The sequence below is a fragment of the Meriones unguiculatus genome, chromosome 1, assembly GCF_030254825.1.
Source record: "Meriones unguiculatus strain TT.TT164.6M chromosome 1, Bangor_MerUng_6.1, whole genome shotgun sequence".
NCBI lineage: Eukaryota > Metazoa > Chordata > Mammalia > Rodentia > Muridae > Meriones > Meriones unguiculatus.
This window is the reverse complement of record NC_083349.1, coordinates 154,997,527-155,015,251: the sequence shown is the minus strand read 5'-3', so window position 1 is coordinate 155,015,251 and position 17,725 is coordinate 154,997,527. Positions and strand designations below refer to the sequence as shown.

Here is a 17,725-nt window from a genome sequence, read left to right as displayed (position 1 = left end):
GGTGTTAAGGACAATCAGCTACGGTATATAAATGAAGATAAACTGTATTAGCTTAACAATTTTCTGTAAGCCTAAGCTTTTTTTTTTTTTAATGCAAAAGTTTGTTTCACAAAGGCAGAAGGTCTCTCCACGTAAGTATGAGGAAGGCAGCATAGTACGGAACACTTAAAATTATGGTGGAGACACTAAAGTTTCAGTAAATCATCAGAGCACCTGTGAGAACTTGGCCCCTCCAGGCTACCAAAAGCAGTTCTTGCCAAAGATGAATCAGGCAAAGGTCAAAAAACACATGGAAATCTACCACCTCCAAAGATAGCCCAGCAAACAGGAAAGCTAGCCAAGGGATGAGAAACAGGCTCAATCACTCAGGGATTTTAACTCAAAATGACTAAGCTGTTGGGAAGAATAGGAGGGCAAGGTGGTCTATCAATGAGGAAAGGAAAGAGAGAGCATAGACATAGTTCAAAAAGAAAGTATGTAGCTAGGGACAGGAGAGGTGGTGCGGCCACTGGAGAGCATTTACTGCTCTTTCAGAGGATCAGCATCTGGTTCTCAGCACCCACACTGGGTGGCTTATTACAACCGCAGATATGATACCTCTCCTTAGCCCCTCTGTACGCATGCACACACACACACACACACACACACACACACCTTAAAGAGATATATAACTACACTAGAAATATGAAAAAAAATATTTTAAATTTTAAAAATAAGTAGGGGACTGAATTCAGGTAAAGAAAGTGAATTAAAATATAATTTAAAATTACAAAGGTTGCAACCCCGAGACACACAAAGACAGAAAAACGTGACAAAGAAATGAGGATCTAGCTGGCTGTGGTAGTGAACTAGCACTTGGGAGGGGTGGCAGGAGGATCCTGAGTTCAAGGTTATCCTTGGCTACAAATTGCACTTGAGGCCAGCCTGGGATACATGAGTTCCTTCTTCCTTTGAAAAACTAAAACAACAACAAAACAAACAAGAAAAGGGGCGAAAAGGATCAAACACACACACACACACACACACACACACACACAACATAGCAGGGGCTACAGAAAGCAGAGAGAAGAAAGCAGGAAAGACTAATGTTTGATCTTAGTGGCTCTAGTGCTCCTTGGAGGTAGGAACTTTTAGGAGCCACTAATAACCCTTTGACACGTAAGCCTCTGGGAACACTGATCCAAACCATAGCATATTAAACTGCCATTCCTCCTCGAGGAAGGGTCTTTATAAATTTCCTGAGCTAGCCTTGAAGTCTCTCTGTAGTCTAGGTTTGCCTTGAATTCACAACTTCTGTACCTCACCTTCCTGAATGCTGGGGTTCCAGGCACTTTTCACTATGGCAGGCAAGTCTTAAGTTTCCAAAGAAATTACTTTCTACTAATCTCTGTCATGTCAAATGTAACAGACTGGTTTATCTGATACCCAGTCCTACTACTTTGTTATACTATAGAGGTGGGAACAAAACCAAGCAGACAAGCAAACAAACAAACAAAAGCCCTGTGTTCTAGACTCCTTTGCAGGCAGTTATAGGCACAGCACATGTTCTGAAATGGGAAACAGTCAAGGAATTCAGAAGGCAAAGTGAGTTTTATGAAGGCAAAGCTGTGTTCAGGTCAAAGAGCTCTTCCCATGGACCCTGGGTTGCCTCACCCATGGCAACTGTGACAGGGACTCACTCTCTAAGTGCTGAGTGATGGCCAGCAGGGCTTGCTCCTAAGACACCAACACAGCAATTAAGCATGTCTCTTCAAGATGTCTCTATATGTAAAACATCCAAAACTCATTCCCCAGCAATCCTGAAAATCCCATAATCTCTCTGAGACCTCTGACAAATTGCTTTTAGGTTTCAATGTTGAAGAGCATTGTGTTAGAGCTTTTCCCTTGCTGTGATAAAATATCCATGAAAAATAAGGAGAAAATATTTTGACTCATGTTTTCAGTGTTTTACTTTCCCCATGGCTACTTGGTTCTGTTGCTTTGGGACCTGTAGTGAAGCAGAACCAGGAGCCGGTGGCAGAGAGAGCTGCTGGGAAGCTAAGAGCAAGTGAAAAGGTCCGGAGGCACTCTTCATGACTGCGCCCCTATTAACAGTCCTCGTCCAACTTCACCCCTCCTCTGCAGTGTCTACAGTCTTCCTCTTGTCCACTCACCTGTGAACACAGTGAAGGTTTAATCCCTCATAAGAGCTGAGCCCTCATGAGCTAGCCTTCACCGCAAGTCAGTCTTTGGGAGAAAGTGTACCCAAGCTACAAAATAAAAACACAACAAAACCACTGACGAACAACAAATTTTCCCCTAGGTGGAAGCAGGCTATAAACTTTCAAGAAAATTGATCTGGGGTTACCTTCTTTCTTGGATTTTGAGGGCACTGAGGATCAGGATAGCACTGCCGGGTGAAGAGACACTGGTACTCATGGTACAAAGACCAAGCAGCATTCCCTTCAACTGACTGGACTTCTGAGGTTATGGGGTCAGGCCAGCTGGGCTGCTGTGAACTCATTATGTCCTATGAGTCTGTTCTGTGACCGGCTTCTGAGCTGCCAAGCATAGTTGGAATAGCAAGCAGCTGGCAGATTCCAAGCACATGACAGTAGTCTGTGCCAGGTAGAAGGCCCTGAAGCCCCTCTTTTCTTAAAAACAGTAAGCCAGTGCCACAGCACATCCTTTAAGAAACACGGAAGCTGGCTCCAACATCCATTCTTGAGTGGCATAGAGAGAGAGGAAAGCAGCAGGTTTTGCAGCAGGAGATAATGGAGCCCGATGCTGGTAGACAGAACAGTGACCACCCACCAAAATGCCCACCCTTCAATGTGCAAGCCCTGTGAATGTGTTCAGGACGAGGTGAGTTAGATTTGCAAATGGATTTAAGAGTTGAGGATCCTGGGTTACCCAAGTGTGTAGAATACCTGAAAAATAGTGAGGGGGACCTCAGAAAGAGCCCACGGGAAATGTGGCCATAAAGGGAGCTCAGATGCAATGCTCCTGGCTCAATCTGGAGGAGAAGGCATAAGCCACGGCACACATGTGGCCTCTCAAAGCTATGAAGACCAGCGGCGAGAACCTACCCACCCACCGACCCACATGGGTCCGACCGTGCAACTGTGCAGCCCTGCAGAACCAGAAGAGGAGCAATTTTGTTTTAAGCCACTAAGACCGTGGTAATTTGTTATAGCAGTAATTTAAAACTAATTCAAATTCCTTCAAAATTGCAAGAGAAAATTATTTGAACCCATTACCTAAATTCAGACACACTACTGATTAAATACAAACTTAAGCACATTTTCAGACAAATAAGGTCTTGAAAAAATATGTGCTCTTAAGCACCTTTGCCTGGGGAAGATGTAGTCTTCCAAAATAAAGGAACAGACCAAGACAGAGAACACTAGGAAGGAAGTTGCACTCACCCTGGAGAAAGTAGCAGAGGAAGCCCTTGAGAGATGCTGTTCACCATGGGGACTAGAAGATGCCATGGGAGGCCTGATGGCACATCACCAGGCCAGGAGGACAATCGGTCCAGCTCTCAGGGGTTGGGGCAGTGTGGAAAACTAATGACAGTGACACAGAAGCTAAGCCAAGAACAGGCAAGCTTCAACTCCAGACGAGGAGGCTTTGTCTTAAGAAGAAAAAAAGTAATCGTCCTGTCCTTGTTGTCATGACAGTGATGAGCTCTATTTGCATATTAAAATAGTCTTACTAACTCTTTGAGAATCTCAAACTGCCCTACACCTCCCTTTAACTTTTTTTTAACCCTTTAAGTCCAATGTGTGCTTCCCATTTACTCATGGGTGTGGGGCCATCCACTGGAGGGAACATGGTCAGCCAGCCAGGGTCACACTCTTAAAGAAAACCAGCTCTCACTCTCCCTTACCAGCTCCTTTGCTAGGGGCGTGACTTCCTGACTTCCTCCCCACTCCATCCGGGGATTCCTATCAGGCTTGATTCAGCACAGGTCTTATGCTGTTAGAGCCACTGTGATGAGTTCATCACAGCCCTTCTGTGCAACCGCCCTCCTGTGCCTGGGAAAGCCCTCCAGCTCTTAAAATCTTTCAAGCTCCTCTTCTGATATGATCCCTGGACCTTGTGAGAAAGAAAGTGATTGGTTTGTATATTGTAACGATCCAGATGTAGGTGTAACCTGATTGGAAAGAAAGGGGTAGAAAAGCGAAGACAGAAGGCCTCTGGCTCTCTGTCTTCATTGGTTTGCTGTTTGAGCCTTATGTTGGTGGGTTTGATGGTGGACAGGCCACAGGGCCCGGACTACCTTAATTGCAGTCCTTGACATATGGCACACTCTAAACAGGAGTCCAGGAGTGACCTTTTCTTTGCTATGTGGTTAATGATTTGATTAATTACTTTTAATACATAACAGACACCCTTAAACCTGCTACCTAAACCAAAGCTAAAACCTGGAGCATAACCCATATCTAGACCAATGGTCCGTATCCTGTGCTGAGATCAATCCTTTGAAATCCACCACCTTGCCCCTGAGAAGCTGCAGATACTACACAGCCTGTGAGACTGTTTACGGTAACTCAGGAAGGAACTTAACCCAGGCTTTGCTCACGTTAAATCTGGCTGTTTCGTGTGCTTTTAAAAGTGCATCCAGCTTTGCACCATCTTTTCCCCTCTTCCCTAACTACTATTTGAAACGAGAGAGAACTGGCTCTGGAGGGTGCATGGAGATGCTAAAACAAGACGCTAACAATTGGTCTCTCAGCTTCAGGCTTTGCTCTGAGACAGGCTTGCTTTCCCTGTGAATAGCTTTCTCATAACCCTCAGGGCCAGGCAGCCAGAGTGGGCCCTGCCTTAGTTACTTTGTTCATTGCTGTGGCCGGATACTTGACACAAGTAACTTAGGCTTTATTTTGGCTCATGGTTTTAGGAGATAGCCCTTAGGAAAGGCATGGCAGCACATTGCTCCACTGTGGTGAGAGCTGCTGGCTCACAGCTCAGCAGATCCGGAAGCAGAGGAGGGGGAATGCTGACATGCTATTACCTTTCTCCTTTCCTCTGTTTAATCAGTCTAGTTCCCCCACCCAAGGGATTACGCTGACCACCTCCTGAGTGTGTCTTCCTTCCACAGTAAATGCTCTCTGGAAAGACCCTCATAAATACACCCAATCAAACTGACAATGATGACTATTCAACAGGCTATCTCCATCATGGAGGTCCTGGTAGCATGTCTTAACAAGCTCAAAGTGGCAATGGTATCTTTGCATCCTTCTAAGCAACCTGAGAACTTTGAGGTCCAGGATGGTTACTGACATTGGCAACTTGACAGGGTCTCACAGGTACCAGCAACATGGGGATGCTTTTGCCAGGCGTGTGCTCTGGAGGTAGCCATGCCATTCGGCCTGACCCGACTCATTGACCCCTGATCCGTGAAAACCCTAAAACTTAAGCATTTCCCAAAATATGTAAATCATGCCCTAGTTTTTAGGGTTGCTAACATATTTTGCCCCTAAAATAAACCTCGCCATCAAGAACATTTGGAGAATATGGGATTAAAATTAAAGCACAGAAGTATTTCCTATGCTTTCAGAGACTCTGACCTCCTAGGTAATATTTTTCAGTTTAGATTGTGATCATCAGAAAGTTATTTCTGAGCTTCAATTTCCTCCTCTGAGACACAGAAACATTGTTGCCCACCTCAGAGCATTCAGGGAGGGTGAGAACATGAGCTTGAAGCCTCTGGCATCTACTATATGACGAAGCATCCACAGATCTGAGTTCCCATCTTTCATTTCTTGTTTTCTTTTTTCTTTTTAATTTTTTCTTCTAGGTCATTGGATCACCCTCATTTACATCTGTCTTCAAAACTGACTTTAACAGCTGCATGAGATGGCATCAGGGTATTTCTCTATAATGGGACTCCAGGCCTGGTATGGCATCAGTCACAGCGCACGCAGGGGGGCTGTGTCTGCTGTGTACCGCCATCAAGAGGCCTCCTGGCTCCAATGGCAGCTTTGTCATCACTCCCCCACCCCAAGTCACCAAGGAAAAATGTAGCTCAGGGTTCAAGTATACATCACAGATGTATCACCACAAAAGATGGTAGTTCCTGACAAGGACTCAGAGGCCAACCAACTCTCTTCCCACCTTTTTTGGGCCCAGATGTCCTAAGATAAAATTCTGGGCTTTATACAGAGAAGCTCCACGTACTCTTCATGTAATCCATGCCGATCCCTGTTTAAAGGGTACCATCTGTGACATGGTTACCAGTCCAGGAAGTACAGCCTGCACACAGAGGAGAGGTTTTTATTGAGCCTAGTGGGGTTTACAACAAAGCACACTTTACAGCACATTGGAAAAGCTCAGGCTTCACAAAGACCACGCTCACCATTACCAGTCACATTTGCTCAGAAGCACACAGGGAACACAGCTACCAGCTGACATCACAGAGACCAGGACAGATACGGAAGCTGTGGCTGTAAACACTCACTTCACGTTTAGAAATTCCCTTCTGCCCTCTCCAAGCCACTTTTTAAAAATCTGCTGTTCTGTAGATGAGTTTTTTAATCTTGGAAATTTTCTAACACTCTCGTGGATAGACTCGTTTAAGGAACTCCCCTGGTTTGTTACAGGGAAGCAGACTTCACCAAGTTGTGCTTCAGTTAGCAACTGAGAGTTCTAAACAAGTCCCAGATGAAACTCTCCTCCCTCAAACCTCAGTTTCCCTCTCAGGTCCCCAAAGATACTTTGTCTCTGTGACCCCTCTGTGAGGAGATAGGAATCTGAACTTGGCACAGCCGCAGCCACTGCTCTGTTCCTGAGATTAGAGTCAGCTCTGCCTGACACAGCTCTCTCTCTCTCTCTCTCTCTCTCTCTCTCTCTCTCTCTCTCTTTCTCTCTCTCTCTCTCTCTCTCTGGGTGACAGTGAGAGTCAGTGGGACCATAGGAAAGGTGAGGAAAGAAAAAAAAAAAGAACACTGGCTATCTGGAATGAGACTTCGCTGACAAAAGGTCCCTCAAGGAATAAAGTTGCTTTAAGAAGCCTGCAGGTTTTAGAAAATGACACACGAATTTCTCAGGTGATGTACACAGGGAAATCTTCTTGAAGGAAATGGTGTGAAAAAAATTTCATCATTCCAACAACATAGAGAAATGTCCTGTCTAGACAGCCTGAGCAGATGAAGTGTCTAAACACATTTTTTTCCAGCTTGTTGGAAAACAAGTTCTCTCATTGCCCATGGAAACAGCACAGTGATTCACCACCTCTTGTTTCTAGGGGCCGAGGGGAAGGGATCCCACCTCTCAGCTCTCTTGTGTACTGCTCATCTTGTTAGCCACCAACTCTGAGAGGGCCAGGCCCAGCTCACCACTGGCTACAAGATAGAATCAGCCTTCACCTTGCTCTCCTCCCTTCTCTTCAGGTCTGCTGAGGAACCCCATTCATCACGGAGGAGTTCAATAGTATTTTGATGTACACCTGTTTCTTGCTAATTACTACAGTCTAAATAGACACATGTAGTTCAGGATTTTAAAAGTACAAATATGCACACATGGAGAGTTACAGATAAATTCACAGCACATTAACAGGCATCTTTTTTTATATATATACAAACTGATGGGCTAACAGGGTCAGCTGAATTCATGTCTGTACTTTTCTGAACTTTTCAAAATGGTAATGCTAATTTTTCTTTATTTTAAGAAGCCAAAATGGGTCCTGTCTGGTCATGGATAGAGCCAAGGCCATTGAAGATGTGTGATTATACCTGCTCCCATGATTTCAGAAAGCCTTTGTGCCTGTTCTCCTTGGCTAGTAAAGTTGTTTTCTGGGCACATGGGTCAAGCCTACCAATAGTATGCTTCAGTCCTCATGTGAGTGCTCAGTGGTACGAAGGGCAAGGTGGCAGAGGTTGGACACTTGAAAGTGGTTGGCTGAGCCAGCCTCTGTTGGAGCTGAGGTGGCTTTCAGAACTCTTGCTCAAAGATCTAGGCACAACACCTCATGACATCTGCTAGTAGGTTTGCACATCAGATGGGAGAGAAGGCCGGACAGGTTCCTAGGAACCCAAGCATCTCGATGCTTCTTTGAAACTTTCCAACACTGTGAGCTCATGTCAGTTGTGAGAGGATAGAGCCCTCCCTCGCCTCTTCCTGTTTTCCCTAACTCATGGCCACAATGGGCTCCACAGAGGACAGATCTGTCTTCCCAGAGTGGATCTGGGAAGAGGGTAGGTGGTGATTGGCTAGTGGAGCCCTCCGACCATGGCTCTTTTCTGTCCATGCCACTCTGAAGGAAGGAACTGGGGAGGGCAACCTGTCTTCCTGAGGCTTGGGTAGCCTTTGGCACATGCTCAACAATGCCTTTAGCTCAACCCTAAAGTTCTCATTGAGCCAGCAGTAGATGAAGGGGTTATAACAAGTACTGCTCATGGCAAACCAGTGGAAGACAAAATAGAGGGCATTGTTGGTGTGGATGGCCTTGCTGGACAGGAGGAGGACATAGCAGTTGAGGGGGAACCAGCAGAGGGCGAAGAGGACCACCACAATCACCAGCATCTTCACGGTGGTCTTCTTCTTGCGTCGCAGGGCAAGGTACTGCTCCGTGGTCACGTCGCCGATGGTGTTGCACAGCCACAGCTTCTTGGCCACGCGGGCATAGGCCACCGAGATGATGAAGAGTGGAAGCAGGTACAGCAGGATGAAGGTGGCCAGGTCCAGGTACTTCCAGAAGAGGTCAGCTGGCTCCGGGAAGTCCGGCAGGCAGAGGGAGCGCACAATGTCCTCACTGAGCCAAGGGGGAGGGAAAAAAGAAGATGGGGACATGGCGGAGTACGAGTGGGGAAGTCAGTACTACCACATCCTATTGAGGAATGCTGGCCTCCCTACCCCAGATGTGGGTACATCCATCACAGTCTTTTTGACACTGTGACCTAGTCATCGCATCATGCTTCAGTCTCCCCGCAAGGTACAGCATTCTGGAGAGGTTAGGAAGACTCCAGACTCTGTGTCTGAACTTGGCATTATCCCTTGCACATAGTGGGCCCCACAGATACTCACTGAATGAAAAAATAATGAATAAAGGAACCAATGAAAGAATGAAAGAGAAGTGTTCCTACTCAGAAAACCAGCTCTCTCTTAAGAAAATCTTAGAGCCCCCTTTGTATTCAGTTCTCACCCTAAAAGAAGAACCATTAAAACGGATGGAAGGCCAGGAGAGTAGGTGATGAAGTAAACAAGCCTCTAGCTGTGTCCGTGGCTTACTAACTTTTTTTTTTTTTTTTACACATTCTAGAAAGAAACAGAGGGAGGGAGGCAGCCGGTTCCCAGGGGGAAAGCTGTAAAATGCTGAAGCCACTCCAGGCCTCCTCCTGTGTTCAGGGTCTGTGAATATATACTTCAGGTTTGTAATGTGGAGGCGGGGAGTTAGGTGCTCAGCTCATCGATCTAAAATTCAAAATGAGCCAGCTCTCTCTTCTGGACGGACTGCCATGGAGACAGGCTATTATGAAGCAGATTGTATTTTTTTTTAACTGAGTATTTGAAAAAAAGGATTCCCTTATTTTGTAGGAGCATATGTTAAGGACAAAATTGGGTATTGGGGGAGACAGAGAATCCTGCCTCATACTTGTGCTTATTATTATTTTTTTCTAAGTTCTGTGAGACTTGAAATCTTGCTTGTTTCTTAAAAGGCAGAGCAAGAGACCCATCTCCATCTATGTGAGCACACGCCTCCTGGTGGCAGGATCTGATAACTACCGCCTTCTCCTTGCAAACCGGCTTAGAGTTGCCGTTGAACTCTCCAATTGAGAAGAGCACAGGGAAGAGCAATACAGAGACTAGGCATGGGCCAAGAAGCAACAGGAGGGGCAAGAAGAACTCAGTGAGGCAGGGGCAGGTAACAGTAAGGGCTGTAGCCAGAAGGGCTGCGGTTTAGTCCCGGTGGTTGTGGGCCAGGTCCGTTCTGCAGAAGGCCAGTATGGCGCAATCTCCCTTGCACCCCAGGCTGCTCGACTATCATGTCTCACCTGTACTTGAAGGTAAACAGCTTCTGGCAGATGGCATGTGGCAGCGAGAAGAAGGTTGCCATGACCCAGATGACAGCAATATAGATGACACCCTTGGTGATGGAGATCCGAGGCTTCAAGGGATGCATGATGACCTAGAAGGCAAGCGAAGGGTCTCACCGGCTGAAGCTGAAGGCAGACAGGAATCCAGGTGGCAAGGCTCACAGGTCACCTCAGGCAGGGCTTATTTATCAAGGGTTGAGCACCCTGCCTGGCCCCGGACAGCTAAGGAGTGAAAGGGAGGTCACTAACCACAGCTCAACTCCAGGGAGGGGAAGAGGGTGTTGCGTGGACTCTGTGGCCCCCGGCAGGCCTGCGGGCTCTTGCAAGTGAGAAGAGCAGTGCAGGCGTGAGGAGGAGGGTGCAAAGGTGATAGGTGGGTCTCCAGGCTCAGCCCTCCCCTCCTCAAGACCTGACCCGTTTCTCCATAGTTCCAGAGCCTGGACAGTACAGAGGGCTCTGACCACAGAGCAGGAGCAAATGCTTGTCACCCACTGCAGAAACCTTATTTGATGCCACCTATTAAAGCCATTACTAAATCCCAACACAGACTGGCTTACATCCACTTAAAAGGAAGCCAGCGTCATGGGCACAGGGCCAAAATGTGCCTTGGATTGATATTGCGTTTCAGCCAATCAATTCATCTAAGAAGCTTAAACAAAGATGGAAATTTAAAAGCATTTCCATTTGTGAGACTGGATCCTGGGGCAGAGGTACCCCAGATCTCTGGCTGAATTAGTGGAGACTAACCAGGGGGAAGGAATAGTTTCGTGCAAGCTTTCCACAGCTGGCCCTGACACATCTGCACTGTTTGAAGACCTGACTCTAGGATGCACGCAGCATTTTGGAAACAGATCTCAAAACTGGGCAGTCCATCCCTTGTCTGATGTGCGAGTTCCTTCAAGAACACCCTTATCAAGTTGTCACCCATATGCGCTTAGATGTGGCTGGTGACATGAGACACTTTGTTCTAAGCAGCTCTGTCCACTTTGAACACTTATTTCCACTAGAGAAGCATTCCACGCATTGAATGCTGCCTTGGAGTGTGGGTCTTTGAAGCCACTTCTCTGTCAGTTCCTATGCTTCTTGGGTCATCTCAGGGGAATCCTTGGTTCTTTGTCCTAAGTATTTGTGCTTTGTGGGTCTGTTTAAATCGTCACGGAGCGCAGTCTAGTGATCAGAGCAATATTGTGGAGCTGAACAGATGTTGGTCCTAATTTCACCCTGGTCATTCACGGTCACATGATCATGGGACGTGTGTATGCAGTTCTGAGCCTGTTTCCAGATCTGACATGGTCTAGTCCGGCAGTTCTCAACCTGTGGGTTGCAACCATTGGAAATATGAGATTCTGATGGTCTTAGGGACTGAGGCACCTCTTGGTAGCAAAATTATTGTTACAAAGTAGACACAAAATACTTTTATGGCTGGAGACACCACAACAGATGGAACTGTATTAAAGGGTCACAACATTAGAAAGGCTGAGAACCACTGAACAATCAACAAAAGTGCTTACGGACCGTGAGTTAGGTGCAGTATACCTGGCCCAGTGCTGGCCCCTTCCAAAATGGATATCCCTGGGTCCTCTTCGAGCACCTATCACCCACGGGGCACCACCCCATAGACTCACCCCAGTGTTAACACACCCTGCCTGACCGAGCTATGGGAACACCCTGGCTTGTTTTCCTCCTACACAGCGTGGGCCAGAGGCTCTTCATGTCCCACTTGAAAGCCTTCTCCAACCTGCGGTTACTTGTTTCTTCCTTTTCATCTGTGATTTTCTGAGTTTGCTTTCCTGCCACCAAAATAATCCATTAAACTGGAAGATGGGCTCCTGCAGTGAGTCTTCCCCCTCGGTAACAAAGTGGAAACAACCAAAGGGTTTAATATCCCTCATATCCTTGCCTAAATTGATCAAGAAGGACAAGGGCACACCCTGACGGCAAGGCTGGATGAGTCACTGAAATACAAGTATTCCCTACAGACTCCAGGCAGGCCTAGCCAGAGAGGGAGGATGGTGCTGGGGGCAGCAGTCCTCACCTGGTGCCGGTCCACAGCGATGGCTGTCAGCGTCAGCGCTGAGACATGCAGGGAACAGTATTGAGCGAAGCGGCTGACATGGCACATGCCCTTCCCGAACACCCACGTGCTGTTCACGAAGCGGACCTGTAGGTAAAATACAGAGTCAGGAAATGGGCAGAATGGCTAGGCTTCGACTGACACCCAGCTCTGTTTCTCAGTGATCTCTGAAGAGCATCTCTTCAGGAGAACTTTCAGCCCTCCCAGCCAGGAAATCTTCCAGCTGCTGTGCTCTGGACCACATGGCTTTTCCTGGTTAACCCATCCTTGTTCATTCAGTTCACCAAACCCCAATCATGGCCCTGGGCCATCAGGTATCAGAAGAGCATGGGAAGAGCATGGGCTCAGGGGTTAGCACTTCCACCTCTATTTATGCTGTGCAGCCTTGGCCAATAAATTCCCTTAACCTCAGTTTTCCCATTTGCAGAAATTGGTTTCAAAACCTCTACCTGAAAGGCTTATTATAAAATCTGTAAGGACGGGAGAAATTGCCCAGCAAATTGTTAAAAGTGACCATTAGAAATGGGAAGCCGGCATGTTTAAGTGTAACAAAATTCTTTCTTGGTTGAATGGAACCAGACTTAATAGAGAAACATCTCCAGAAAAGTCACAATATATCAAGACAACTATGCCGAAAAGGGGCAGGTGTGTGTGTTCCAACTCAGAGCCCACACATGGTATGTAAACCATCTCCACTGAGCTACACCCCAGCCCCACATCTATGCCAAGCTTGCAGCTGATCATCTGGGATGGAGACCCCTGAAGAGGTGAAGGTTATGGTGGGGAGAAAGGGGACTCTTAGGGAAAGTGGGGTCCTCCTTCAGCACCAGGCAGGGCTCCACGCTCACGCAGGCCTGGAGCAGCCCCTGAGAGGAAAGCCATGTGCCCAGGAGAGGTGGAGCATCAATTCTGACCAAGGCAGGTCTGATCCGGGGAGGGGATTAAATGCATTAAGTGCCGAACAGAGGGTCAAACACTGGGCAAGTGGGTCACCAGGTGGGAGGGAAATGGGCAAAAGGAGAGATTGACAGCAGAGACAGATACGGCAATTCTCTCTCGGCAAGCACTATGTGGACGTACAGTGGAGATTTTGTCACTTCCTGCTGTCGCCTTAGTGAACCAGTAGGTGACAGACAGATCAGAAGATGGACTAGCCTTGACTGACAAATAGTTATGCCTCTAATCAGTGTCTGAAGAGCATCCTCTCAGGAGGCTTCTCAGCCTTCCCAGCCCAGAAATATTCCAGGTACTGTGCTGGAGCATACAACTTTGGACCTTTCCCAGCAGAGCTATTTCATTCCCACCTCAGGGTCTCTGAGCTCTCGAGCCCTGCATCTGTGAAGCAGGCTCACCTTTTCACATGTGGTTACAAAAATCATGCAAGATAGAAAACAGGTGTAGAATAGGCACAACTGCCATACTTAGGCTCTAAACGGCCATTATCACCACACAGGGGCTGTTTAAGATGATCAAGGACTCATGTATGTGGAGACTAGGACAAAAGCCATCAACCCAGGATCAGAGTCTGTTGGGAAATGAGGAGTTGGGTGTTTGCCTGGCATGTGTACAGGAAAGTTGGGTCAAGTCTGGTAGAACTCCACAGGCAGACAGAAGAGCTAGGGCTTGGTCCTGTGGCTGGGAGGAGGAGCTATTGTGGCTACAAAGCAAGACCTCTGCCTCCCACCCACAAGTAGCAAGAGAGAAGACCTAAGCTTCTGATGGGCCACCACCCACTCGCCCCTCCCAGAAGATCCCTCTTCTCTGTGGATCTTGCTCTCATGCTGTTAAAATGGAACATTGCCCGCTGGCAATTGAGACTCACCCAGAGACTTCAGGAGGTCCCAGTCCTGACACACCTGGCCCAGCCCCTCTCTCTGATTTACCTCAGCTTCCCTGCCCCACTCTGATGTGTCTTTTGTTTCTGCTCCTCCACCCTCACACAGCCAGAAACACAAGGTGAACTCAAGTGGCTCCTCTCTTTTGTTCTGGCTGCTCCCTCTGAGCTCTGTGAACTGCGCATTCCTGTCAACCCAGGTGGGTTAGAATGAAGGTCTGCCTCCTTCAGGCTCTGCTACACTGCCTGCACGTCTGTGTCATGGGAACCATCAGCAAGTGTTTGTTACTGGCTCAATGATCAGAGCCAGTCTTCACACTGACTGCAGTGCCCACAGTGGCTGGGAAGAGGGGCCCAGGAGGTTTCTGTCACCAAGAAGCCAAAGGTGATGCCTCACTCCAGTGGGCAAGCTGTGATGAGGAGGCTAAGGGATTTGAAGACCCTTCCTCCCAGTTCTCGACACCTGTGAGCACATGGTAACACTCTGGAAGTTCTAAAGGAGTTTGGACTGGGGAGGTTCCATGGGTCAGATTCATAGCCAGGCTGTTCTAGTTTATCCTGTAGGAAGGGCAGAGTCTCTTCTCACAGGAGGTCCCTGGGGCATTCAGCTCTCAGTTGTCACTGCTTCTTTGTCTCATCTTGTGTCTACTGCATATCTGACCCTGCAGCCTGGCTCTGAACAACAGCAACAAGATCAGACCTTGCAGTGCTCAGCCAACCCTCACGCCAGCTTGCCCATTCTCTGAGGAAAAGCCAGGGGAGAATCTACAGAGAGCCAAGATGCAACTTTTCTAAGCATCCAGGAGGCACGAGGCTATTATTGGGAAGCTCTTATGTCCTTGACCAGTACCTAGAGGACCCTGAATGGCCACTGGTAGGTTAGTATAGGCTGAGGAACAACAGGGCAAGCTGATGTGTTGGAGCAGTGAAAGCAAAACACGGGTCAAGAGTATGCCCGATCCCACTGATGGCTTAGTGGATACATCAGTGAACTTGAGTGAAAGAATGAAGCTCTTCTGGCTCTGAAGGTGGCGTGGGACAAGGACAGGGCCTCTATGCCTTGTTTTCCTTTCCTGTAAAATGTGAGTATGTTCTCATAAGGGAGAGTGGGAGAGAGAATAAAAACATTTTGAAGATGAAAGATTTGGAAGGACCTCACATGGGCCAGTGGACCTGAAAGTACCCATCTTCTTTTTGTTATCTGTCATTTGCATGTGAAAGATAAATGGGTGGATAGATAGATAGATAGATAGATAGACAGATATTCTGCTTGGCTAATAACTCTAACAACAGGCTATTCCACACGTAGAAAAAGGGGTGACTCCACTGCAAAGATGAATTCTCTGTCACTAGGATTGCTCAGCTGAGCCCTCGATGTTCCAAACCATCCATGAGCTCCCTGGTCATTGAGGGACAGAGGCAGCACCAGCAATGCCACGCAGCAGGGGCTTGGAGAGGGAGCCACTTGCAAATGCCCCAAGCCTGAGCTCCAGGCTCCATCTCACCATCTCTCCCTCCCAGCACAAGCTTCACACTGGACCTCCCTAGCAAGCCACGGAGGAGGCACAGCTTAACCCCCCAGCACAGGGAAAGATACTTCAGACTCCATTAACAACAAACAGTTGCTGCTTCAAATAACCCAGCAAGCAGCACCCTGTGGACGGGAGGCAGGCTTTTCATAGGCTGACTTGACAACCTCTGCTAACATTTGCTCATTCCAAATGCCATGGCCAAGGAGGTTAAACAGTGAATGGTCCATCCTTTGAAAGGAACTGCAGACAATTGACTCGTTGAATCAATGCTGCCAGCTGCAGAAACTCTGGCTTGGAAAGGAAGGGGGAAAGAAAGAGGAAGGGGAGACAGGGTGGAAGGAATATTGGTGAGTGACAAGAGAAAAGAGAGACGCAAAGATTTCAGTCAGGAAGACAAAACTAAGGCTGAGGCAAAAGAGGAGAGAAGGTGAAGTAGGGTGGAGAGCCTGGAGGTAGGGAGGACCTTGAAGAGACAGATGACAGGAGCGGAGAGAATAGAAAGATGCCTCAGGAAAGAAAGGGAGCCCGGGAGGGCCTTTCCTTACCAAAGTGAAGGGCGTGTTGAGCAACGTGATCATGATGTCTGCCACTGCCAGGTTGACGATGAAGAGGCTGGTGGCCGAGTGCATTCGCTGGTTCTTGAAGATGACATGACAGACCAGGACATTGCCAAAGAGCGAGAAGATGATGATGAAGGAGTAGGCCACGATGAGCAGGGCTTTCACCGTGGGGTTCTGGGACTCAGCCCCGTAGCGTCTCCTGCCCACGAAGTTCTGCCAGTCAGAGAAAGTGTAGTTGGCCCAGAAGTGCGAAGCATTGGGCCCGGTCAAGGCTGCCTCCATGCTTGGATGCTCAGTGATGACCCTCGGCTGCTCAGTGGCTTGCACCGAGGACAGAAGAAAAAGAAGCAGGACAGGAGGGACCGTCATGCCCCAGCCGCTGTGGTCTGGGCACAAGGGCCGGACTCAATGCCGGGGCTCGGTGCGCGGAGGCTGGCCGCGGGGCGCTGAGCGCACCCGACTGGAGGAGTCCGCCCCACAGAGGGAACCTGGGCGCGAGGGGCGCGGAGCACAGAGGGAGCCCCTACCTCAGAAGGGTCCGGACTGGAGAGGCGACCAAAATCCCCCAGGGGGTCGGGACCGCAGGGAGAACTCCGGAACGCAGAGGGATCTGGACCTTGCCGCCGACAGCCGCCGGCCTCGCTCACCCCAGCCTTCGGTGGCGCTCGCCCGGCTCTCGCCGCACTTTTATACCTCTGCTCCCGCAGCGGCCAGAGCGCCTCCGCCTATAGGGCTGTGCAGCGTCTCTTCGCTCCTGTGACGCGCTGGGCTCCAGATGCCCCGCTCCCCACTCGCAGCACCACAGTCCCCAGCGCAGCTCACACCAGGTCCCCAGCTCTGCTGCCTGGCTGCAACCCAGGCTCCGGCACTCCCCCTCCCTCACGCTCACCAGGTTTCCGTACAGCAAGCCGGCAGACAGGTGCAAGCAGCCTTGGGGCCCGTGTGGAGTCACACTGCAAGACCCGGTTTCTGCAGTCCGAGGAGCCACCACGTTGGGCTCTATCTGAACTGTAGCCTTGGCACATCCCCAAGACTGAGGTGGCTCCTGTTCCAGGTGGATCCTGGGAAGCCGCAAATCCTGAAACAGACCTGGAATGTTTCCTCTCGCTCTAGACCTTAAGACTCACCAGGGGCACACCCAAGAAGCAAAAGAAATAAAGAGGTCTGTGTCTACTCCTCTGGAAACAGTTGCTTTGCTGCCATTGATTTCAGGAACCTTCCTCTTAGTCACCCACTCGCGTCTCCAGTGACAGTCTTTAAATTTGGTTTAAAAAAATTATAGTTAGCATACAAACTAATGGGTTTTTATGAGAGCCCCATGCACACATACACATATATATAGTGATTAGACTTCATTCTTATCCACTCTGGTTCCCATCACCTCTTTCTGGTCCCCTTCCTCTGGTGAAATAGTTCTTTCTGCTTTCATGTCACACATACTTTGGTTTCCCTCCGTCGTTCCTCACCTGGCCCTCCATTCCTCCCGTAGGCCGCTTTTTACTTACGCCTATATTGACGGACAATCTCAACACCTCCATGGGAACTGAGTCATCCACCTCCTGGCTCCCCAGTGGGAACCTCTTGGGGAACCTCCCACCACTCCACCCAGTGTCTGACTTCAGGGCCGCTAGTGTATCTTCTGACCTTAGGTAAGCAGCCCAAATTTGGCTGAGCCAAATAATCAGGGAACAGAAAAAAAAAAGAAT

General features: G+C 48.5%; 1 protein-coding gene across 1 annotated transcript; it reads right to left on the bottom strand.

The window, feature by feature from the left end:
- Positions 1–6,244: 6,244 nt before the first annotated feature.
- Positions 6,245–17,134, bottom strand: Gpr83 (G protein-coupled receptor 83). The gene is made up of 4 exons (XM_021635138.2): positions 16,005–17,134; positions 12,055–12,180; positions 9,978–10,111; positions 6,245–8,737 (listed from the first exon to the last, which is right to left on the bottom strand). Exons 1-4 carry the CDS (start codon positions 16,386–16,388, stop codon positions 8,113–8,115), a joined length of 1,269 nt encoding a protein of 422 aa, XP_021490813.1. The 5' UTR covers positions 16,389–17,134; the 3' UTR covers positions 6,245–8,112.
- Between the last annotated feature and the right edge of the window lie 591 nt (positions 17,135–17,725).